Source organism: Papio anubis, chromosome 5 (genome assembly GCF_008728515.1).
Source record: "Papio anubis isolate 15944 chromosome 5, Panubis1.0, whole genome shotgun sequence".
Taxonomy (NCBI): Eukaryota; Metazoa; Chordata; class Mammalia; order Primates; family Cercopithecidae; genus Papio; species Papio anubis.
Genome location: NC_044980.1, coordinates 165,759,284 through 165,769,370, shown reverse-complemented (window position 1 = coordinate 165,769,370; position 10,087 = coordinate 165,759,284). Strand labels below are relative to the sequence as shown.

Sequence of the window (10,087 nt, the reverse complement as noted above, 5' to 3'; positions counted from 1 at the left end):
TTTTCTTTTCATCTTTTTTTATTTTAAATTACAAAGGATGTTGCATACACTGATGAATCTGTATCTGACTAGAAGTGCTCAGGGGCTGGAAGGTGACAGAAAACAAAGGCAAAATTTGCATTGCCTTTCCTTCTGAAATGAAAAACTGCACAACTATTAACCAACATTTAATAGAATAATTTTTAAACAGCTCATGCGTCAACAAGATAAAGTTCTTTCTAGACAAGAGACAAGACTGAATCCAATAAAAAGTGTCATAGCTCCAGTTGGGAGAGAGAAAAAAAAACAAAACTACAGAATATTTATGATAGCATTACAAACAGGATCCTACGCAACTATGCAAAAGAGGTTGCCACATTGTATGAACAAATGCTTTGAATTCTTGCCCTTCCACTCTTCTCTTGTGACTTCTGTGCTGTCAGCCCTAGTATTGTTGTCAACCACAATACTAAGCTGTAGGACAAATCCTAGGGAAAGAAGGTAAAAAAGCAGGCAGTGGAATACAGTGTCATAAAAATGTGGTGGAAAGGCAGATACAGTACACACATATACGTTTCTGTTATTTGGTTCTGAAAAAAACAGGGCGAAGAGCAAGACACAGTAATCAGTCCTGCTCCTATCCACCCAGAATTTAATTAACTACACCATTGTGTTTACATTGTTATGAAAGAGGCAAACCGAACCTAGTTCACCCAAACTTGGCACATTGAAATACCCAACTTTGATGTTCTTCACTAGTCACCAAGTCTTCAATTCCAAAATACTGTTTGGAAGCAGTTTTAAGGTTGTAACCCCTCACTACTACCTCCAAAACTCTCTTATCTAAACAAAAATGGCAATTTGACCTAGCTCAGTTCCTAGGTGTAATTTCTACAATTTCAGTCAGTTTATTAAGCATGAGGACTATGCTTCAACACATAATCCCATTTGCCTATGGAAGTGTATAACTTTCAGTAGTACATTTTCATCATCTTTCCCCAACATGCTTATTCCTTAAAACGAAACAACCATTCCTACAGTTGACATTCATTGTTACATCCCAATGTGTTTGAAGTATTAAAAAAACATGGAGTCGTCTTCTCATAATGCCCTTATTAAGATTACAAAGATTACAAAAGAATCCACAAGTATTACGGCACTGTGTGAGACTTATTTGTCATGATCCAAGGGAAGAACAAGACTGCAAGTTCTGTGCAAAGTTGTGGAAATGGCCTCAGTTCCATGGGAAATGGTATTCCACAACAGACTTCACTAGAAGGATAATTGAAACCTTTTACTTTAACACTGAAAGCATAATTCAATGCATTCTCAAAATTCAAGTTTCAAGGTATGGAGAGATGCTAACATTCTGTTACATAATTAACTAGAAAATACTTGAACAGAATTTTAGGAAACTATATAAAGGGAACGTAAGTTTTTGTTAATTCTTGCTGAAGGCAACTTGAATTCATTTATTAGAACATTAACTAAATCTTAGCAGCTAAATTTTTTAAACGTATGCAATAAAGAAAAGCACATCCATTCTTGACATTTTGGTGAATAAACTAACAGCTTTATTAATGAAGGCAAACATCAGATCATTGTATGAATATTATATATATATATATAAAAAGAAATCCAAACTAACAGCATTGTATTTCAAAAGTACTGTACTTCTGTTTCTTTTAAAGAGACTTGTCATCTGTTTTTATAAAACAAAATGGGTACTCTTCTCCTAAAAAATCCTGGAAAAATGAAATAGTCAATTTCAAGCTGATGAATTGAACACACCTTTCTTTAAATGCAGACTATTGCTAGGAAGCAAATAAAGTCAAGCATCAGAAAGAAGATGTATGAGAAATGCATGAAAGTCAGAGAAAAGGGATGTAGTGAAATTACTGCTCATCTTTCCCCCTCATATTCAAAGACCATCCAAAACTGGTCTTTCATACAAATATAAAATAACTATAAAGAGAGGGAATTTGAAACCATACCCATCTGAAATCCTTCATGATGCTTTTGTAATAGTTCTGATTCTCTTACCAAAAAGGTCAAAGTTAAAGATGTAGGAAGTGGAAGGGAATGAAGACGTTTAGTTTTAAATGTACAAGTAAGGCACAATATAAAGCCACATCATAATCTGTCATGAAGGATATAGGAAAGGACAAGAATCATACATGGTACAGTAGAACAAGCAATTATATTGACTGGAAAAGTGTGGCACCCAATTCAAAACTCAGACAAGATCTTAACAAGAGCGACTGGACAGCATGCTTTCATATGGAGACAAACTCTATAAAGAATCCAGTGTATCTGAAACTAGGAAAAAAGGTTTTTGTTGGGTTTTTTTTTTTTAAATCATAGTAGTACTAGAGTCAAAGTTTATAATTGCTTTGGAACAATGGGTTTACTTGAGGTGAATTCACAATGCCTTCACTTAAAGTAAGATTCTGGACTTCATTATGAGCTATCTGTATACCATGTATGAACACAGAAAACCTTTAGAGAACTCTTCTCTAATGATCTTCACCCAAAAATACATGCCACAATTTTCAAAAACAGAACATGTACAATTGTTGGGGTTTTTACATTACCCTTATAAGATTGGTTTGTGTGATACACTAAACGTATATATTTTAATGACAATAGAGGAAGCAGATTATTACTGGCATTAAAGTACAACCATTTCTAGACGGTTTTAAATGCCACAGAGTCCCCTGGTTAAAATGTAAAGCTGCACAGCTTGCCTATGTCATCTTTATGATAAAGTTAAAACAGCAAGAGGATTTAACTTTCACTCTACATTTTACTGCCAGGTTTTTATATAGATCAAGTATCGCTGCAGCATTCTGACCAGCCCAGATTTAGCAGCAAATGGCAGGAATCATATAAAATGCAATTTTTTAACAAAGTGCTTTTCTAAGATATACATACATATATAAATAGGTACAAAATAAAGTGTCAACATTAAAAAGCTCAACTATTTAAAAGCTTTTAACTATTTAACTTAAGTAGTACATATAAAACACTGAAACTCAAGGATATGGAATCTACTAAACAGATTCAAAGTCTTTTTTTTTGAAATGCAAGACCAAAAAATCAAATTCTGGTTTGCAGACCGGAAAAAAGTATCAAAAACCAGAATTCTAACAGAGCAGCTAGAAAGGGGCAATTCTATAAACCTTATCGGCTGAATATCATGAGGTGATTTTCACCTGATTGCAAAACTGCCATAGTTTGAAACACTTTTCAATTTACCAGACACATTCTGTCAAGACTTCATATACTTCCAACTTGCAAGCCTGTGCTTTGCTTCTCTCACCTAAAAAGGAAAAGCTTTAAACAATGAACTTACATTCTATTAAACCATTAGACTTGAGCTTATCATCTGTTTAGCGTGAATGTCCTAACCAGGTACATTTCCACCAAACACACAGAAAAATCTTCTGCATCACAGTTCAGCTAAGGTGGTAAGACAATCCTTACAATTCTTCTTGGGTTTCTTTTTTAAGATGTCAAAGATGCAGGTAAGCAACATTGTTCATTTGTTACTGGGTGTTCTAGATCAAACCTTCACAAGCTATAGCTTCATATGCTATAGCTTACAAATAGGGTATAAGAAGTAAAAGAAAAGAACAAATTATACTTTGACACTTTATAGTCAAAGTATAATTTAAAAAGAAATCCTACAGTGGGTAATGGAGAAATAGATAATTTTACCAGCAGCTGTGCCTGAAATTTTTGGTATTTTTTTCCTTGCTAAATATGCTTTTTTTCTTTTTTTAGTTTTTAAGCCACCAGTTTTCAGAGTTCAAAACACAAGATTTGAGAATAAAACAGTTAAGAGAGACAGGATGGAAAAATCTGTGGGGGAAGGTTTATAATGCTGCCTTGACATAAGAAATTTCTCATCAAGAGGTAAAGCTTGAACACAGTTAAAACACTGACTAATGAAGCTGTTTTATATGAGCAAAAAAGAGCACCTAAAAACTAAATGTGTTAATGTTTCTCAATTCTAGAAACTATAGAAGAATAAGTCACATGTTAAGTTTGAAGAAGCTAGTTTGAAAATACCTGTACAAAAATATAAAAATCTATAAATTGTTTTTGTTTTAAGCCTGTGTTGATCTTTGAAAATATTACATGCACAATAATACATCAATTGGAAAAGTGGCAACTAAAGAATCAGATATTTTTAGCTTTTTTCTTTCTTTACATATATATATATACATAATACAATAAAAATAATCTATTTTGTTGTCTGGTGGAAGTATACTACAATAAGCTAAATAAACATTTTAATTTTCAAAGTCAAAAACTATTTTACCAATAGCTTACTAAAATGAAATATATTAAAATTTCCTACAGTAAGTGCAGAAATAAAAGACATCTAAATGGCCACCAACTTATCTACTATGGAAGCGAACTAGAGGAACAGCAAAATAATATTTGTATGTATGGATGCTCCTTCTGTAGATAATTGGACCCAAACAGAAATAAAATTCACAGTTCAGTAAGATCCCTAACCCTGACCTTTTTTTTTCTTTTTTTTTCTCCTTTTTTTCATACATTCATACAGTATCATGTAAGCTGTGCAAAACTTTACTTAGACTGGCAGTTTGCCATATCAGTTGCATTTGTCTTTGGTACAAAAAATAAAACAATCGCAATAATGTGCAAGTATTTGTCTTCTTCCGGTCAAGTACCGAAATATGAGTTTTCTAGAGCCATCTTTTTTTTGTTGTTTTTTTGTTTTGTTTTTTATACAATACACAGACTCTGTGGCATATATCTACATTTCAACATAGTCCTATATACATTCAAAAAATCTGAAAAAGAGTTGGAACAAAAAAACATTTAAACCCCATAATTTTTCCATCTATATATCTTGTTTTTTTCTCATTAGGGTTTTCATCATACAAAATATTACCAGTTTTATAGTTTCCCCAAAATACAAGGCACAAAGAATATGCTTTTTTTTTTCTTACTTGCACAGACATTTGTGTGTGTATATATATATATATATATTTATATATATCATCTTGAGCTCTGACAATGAACATCTAATATGGCCCACAGGCACAAGTGCTGGGTGTGCCATATACAAGTGAGATTAATGGTTGTGGAAAATTAGAACAAAAAGCAATAATTCTAAAAACAATTTAAACCGACCGTTTAAAAAAATGCTTCCTCAATTTTTTTTGTGTGTGGTTCAGAGCATAAATCTGCCACAATACTTGGCATTTTACTATTTCACTCCTCCAAAATGTTTTGATTTAACAGATTTTTGTAATCTGTACCTAAACATTTACTTAAACTATGATTTTCAATTCTGATGCCAGTAGCAGTTTTAATCATGGTTTATGCTCTGAAAATGCAATAATCAAGTATTTTGGATCATGCTTCACTTATGCTACTTAGTTCTTAAAACAATGTAACCTAATTGTAAATGTTTACATAATGCTAACTGACATGCAAAACAGAATGAAAATTTACAATGGATAACGTGACAAAACGCAGACATTTCTGACCAGTGGTCCAATGAGGCTGATTAAACCTTTGATGTTGGTATCCTTAACCCTACAAGGCCTCCAGTGGGATTCCCTTCTGCAGTCTTCTCTAACACTTGGTTAACAAATTCTGAGGTTTGCCCAGCAACTGGTAGACCTGAAAAAAAGAATAAAAGGCACATGTAGACACAGAAATGGAAGGCCATGAAGGGAAGGGAAGGAGCTGGTAACATCTGAGGATCAGGTGTGGCCCTCAGCTTGATACTGGTCCCAGATGAATTCCCTGGCACTTGTTATTGCAGCTCAGAAAACAATGCTACCCTTCATATTACTGTCAAACCAGGAATAGCCATGAAAAATCGTAAACCGGCCGGGCGCGGTGGCGCAAGTCTGTAATCCCAGCACTTTGGGAGGCCGAGGCGGGCGGATCATGAGGTCAGGAGATCGAGACCATCCTGGCTAACCCGGTGAAACCCCGTCTCTACTAAAAAATACAAAAAACTAGCCGGGCGAGGTGGCAGGCACCTGTAGTCCCAGCTGCTCGGGAGGCTGAGGTAGGAGAATGGCATAAACCCAGGAGACGGAGCTTGCAGTGAGCTGAGATCCGGCCACTGCACTCCAGTCTAGGTGACAGAGCGAGACTCTGTCTCCAAAAAAAAAAAAAAAAAAAAAAAGAAAAATCGTAAACCAACATTTAAAGTGAGGTAGATGACAAGTGTAACAGTCCAAATAACAGTCCAAACCCAAACCCAAAGCCTGCCAACAGGCACTGCTTCCCATGTCCTGGTTTTCCCTGTTCTCTCAGCCAGTCTCTTCCAATTACTCTAAACTCACCAAGTTCCATGGGTGGGCTTCACCCATGAAACTGAAAATATAGACCTGAAAGATGTTTTGGGTCATTTTTATAATTACTGGATACAGTTTAAGTTTCCTTTACTTCATTTTAAAAAAGTGAATGAATGAATAAGAAATGTTGGAAGAGAAGAGGGAGAAAGGTGGGAGCAGCATAAGTATGTAGATTTTCTCATCTTCCTCATCTTCCATAGTAAGACCAAAAGGTAAAATCAGTAAATCAAATAACAGAGGTTTAAGTACATTTTTTAAAGTATTAAGAAAAATAAAAAGGATGGAAACAGAAATATATTTGTCAGCCAGGCACGGTGGCTCATGCCTGTAATCCCAGCACTTTGAAAGGTTGAGGCAGGCGGATCACCTGAGGTCAGGAGTTCGAGACCAGCCTGACCAACATGGAGAAACCCCGTCTCTACTGAAAACACAAAATTAGCCAGGCATGGTGGCACATGCCTATAATCCCAGCTACTCGGGAGGCTGAGGCAGGAGAACCGCTTGAACCCGGGGGGTGGAGGTTGTGGTGAGCCAAGATCGTGCCACTGCACTCTAGCCTGGGCAACAAGAGTGAAACTCTGTCTCAAAAAAAAAAAAAAAAAAGAAAGAAAAGAAATGTATTTGTCGGCCGGGCGCGGTGGCTCACACCTGTAATACCAGCACTTTGGGAGGCCGAGGCAGGCAGATCACCTGAGATCAGGAGTTTGAGACCAGCCTGGCCAACATGGTGAAACCCCGTCTCCATTAAAAATACAAAAATTAGGCCAGGCACGGAGGCTCATGCCTGTAATCCCAGCACTTTGGGAGGCCGAGGCAGGTGGATCACGAGGTCAGGAGATCGAGACCATCCTGGCTAACATGGTGAAACCCCATCTCTACTAAAAATACAAAAAAAAAAAAAATTAGCTGGGCATGGTGGCGGGCACCTGTAGTCCCACCTACTTGGAAGGCTGAGGCAGAAGAATGGCATGAACCTAGGAGGCAGAGCTTGCAGCGAACTGAGATCGCGCCACTCCACTCCAGCCTGGGCAACTAAGCAAGACTCCATCTCAGAAAAAAAAAAAAAAAATTTGCCGCACGTGGTAGCACATGCTACTCGGAAGGCTGAGGCGTAAGAATCACTTGAACCCAGGAGGCAGAGGTTGCAGTAAGTCAAGATAGTGCCACTGTACTCCAGCCTGGGTGACAGAAAGAGACTGTCTCAAAAAGAAAAGAAAAAAAACTCCAACCCATTTAAACTGGTCTAGAGGCAAATTCTGGGAATAGAGCTGTATAGCTGTTGTTATTGTTGTTTTTGAGAAAGGGTCTCACTCTGTTGCCCAGGCTGGAGTGCAGTGGTGCAATCACTGCTCACTGAAGCCTCAACCTTCCAGGTTCAGACTGGTCTTGAACTCCTGGCCTCAATCGATCCTCCCACCTCAGCCTCCCAAAGTGTTGGGATTACAGGCATGAGCCACTGCATTCAGCCACCACATAGATTTTTAATCTTCATTTCCCCATATAAAAACAGAGCACTAAATGGCAAAACCATAAACCCATGGAAAATATTTACAAGTGATAAGGTATCCCTAGGAACCCCAACATTCAAGAAGGTGGGAACAAACTACCAAAATCTTTAAGACATGTACGGCAACAGCATTATCAATATTTATGTGGATGGGCCAAAAGGAAGTAATGCAAATGAAAACAAAAAAAAAATGTCTAAATAGCCAATAGGTTACCCACTGGCAAGTACAGCACGGTCAACTTGAGAACTGCAGCTAAAGCTGTGAGGGATTTTCTCCAACCCAATATTGAATACAAGGTGAGTACAAGGAGCCCACAGTTGGAAGTGAAGGAGCCCACAGTTGGAGGTGAAGGGGCGCACAGTTGAGCCTCTGTGAACTCTGAAAATGGACCAGCCAGGACTCTTGCAGGACAAGAGCAAGCCATGATAAAAACAAAAAAAACTGGCCAGGCACAGTGGCTCAGGCCTGTAATCCTAACACTTTGGGAGGCCAAGGCAGGCAGATCACTCGATGTCAGGAGTTTGATACTAGCCTGGCCAACATGGTAAAACCCCATCTCCAGTAAAAACACAAAAATTAGCCGGGCATGGTCGTGTGTGCCTGTAATCCAAGCTACTGGGGAGGCTGAGGCAGGAAAATCACTTGAACCTGGGAGGCAGAGGCTGCAGTGAGCCAAGATCACGCCACTGCACTGTAGCCTGGGCGACAGAGTGAGACTTTGTCTCAAAACAAAACAAAAAACCCTGGGGTTGAAATTAAAATCGAGCAAGAAAGGAACTAAAGACATGAAACAGAGATGGTCCATATAAAATGAGAGAGGGGAGCAGAAAAAGAAATCTCAGGGCCGGGCGCAGTGGCTCACGCCTGTAATCCCAGCACTTTGGGAGGCCGAGGCGGGAAGATCACGAGGTCAGGAGATCCAGACCATCGTGGCTAACATGGTGAGACCCCATCTCTACTAAAAATACAAAAAAAATTAGCCAGGCATGGTGGTGGGCGCCTGTAGTCCTAGCTACTCAGGAGGCTGAGGCAGGAGAATGGCGTGAACCTGGGAGGCGGAGCTTGCAGTGAGCCGAGATTGTGCCAATGCACTCCAGCCTGGGTGATAGAGCAAGACTCCGTCTCAAAAAAAAAAAAGAAATCTCAGAAAGCCAGGTGCCATTTTTTTGTTTTTGTTTCAGAGATATGTTGCCCAGGCTGGTCTAGAATCTTGACCTCACATGATCCTCCTGCCTCAGTCTCCCAAGTGACTAGGATTACAGGAAAAAGCCACCAAAGCTGGCGTGCCATGTTTTTTTGTTTTGTTTTGTTTTTTTGAGACAGAGTCTCGCTCTGTCACCCAGGTGGGAGTGCAGTGGCACAATCTTGGCTCACTGTCAACCTCTGCCTCCTGAGATCAAGCAATTCTCCTGCCTCAGCCTCCCGAGTAGCTGGGACTACAGGCATGTGCCACCATGCCCAGCTAATTTTTTGTATTTTTAGTAGAGACAGGGTTTCACCACGTTAGCCAGGATGGTCTTGATCTCCTGACCTCATGATCCGCCTGCCTCAGCCTCCCAAAGTGCTGGGATTACAGGTGTGAGCCACTGCGCCCGGCTGCCATGTTTTTAAATGTTAACTGAAAAGCGGAGACTCTGTGAAAAAAGAAAAGCTATTCTGAACCAAACCTCCTTTTAGAAGTTCAGAGGAACTAATTTCATATATATATATGAACAACAGAGAAGTATCAAGGTCAGAATCCCACAACTTTTTCTAAGAAAAAAGAGAATAAAAGACATTAAAGAAAATGGCACAATACATGAAAGAACATAAATCAGAAATAGAATAACTAAGAAATAAGGTGACAGAATTCAGAAAAGAATTAGAAATACAGGGGAAAATTCCTGAAATTAAAAGGAACCTAAGATCAGCAACTAATGACAGCAAATAATGCTTTAAGAGAAACAGAAGGCAAAAAGGAGAAATAATGTTAAAAAAGAAATGAAGAGATAAAAATGATTCAAGAAAAAGTGACACAAGGCAGGAAGACCATTTAAAGTTGGGAGTTCGAGACCAGCCTGGCCAACATGGTAAAACTTCATCTCTACTAAAAAATACAAAAATTAGCCAGGTGTGGTGGCAGATGCCTGCCTGTAAGCTACTCAGGAGGCTGAGGCAGGATAATCGCTTGAACCTGGGAGGTGGAGGCTGCAGTGAGCTAAGACTGTGCCACTGCACTACTGCCTGGGTGACAGAAAAACACTG

At 38.6% G+C, this 10,087-nt stretch overlaps 1 protein-coding gene across 3 annotated transcripts in view; it reads right to left on the bottom strand.

Annotated features, from left to right (window-relative positions):
* CREBRF (CREB3 regulatory factor) overlaps positions 1 to 10,087 on the bottom strand; it is an 85,136-nt gene continuing 75,049 nt past the window's right edge. For 2 of the 3 annotated variants that reach the window (XM_003900528.5, XM_031666608.1), the window contains one exon: positions 1 to 5,646. In XM_003900528.5, coding sequence (XP_003900577.1) covers positions 5,531 to 5,646 — 116 coding nt within the window. In that variant the 3' untranslated portion in view covers positions 1 to 5,530. The remainder of the gene's footprint in view (positions 5,647 to 10,087) is intronic. The other variant, XM_031666607.1, reaches the window with a different exon arrangement.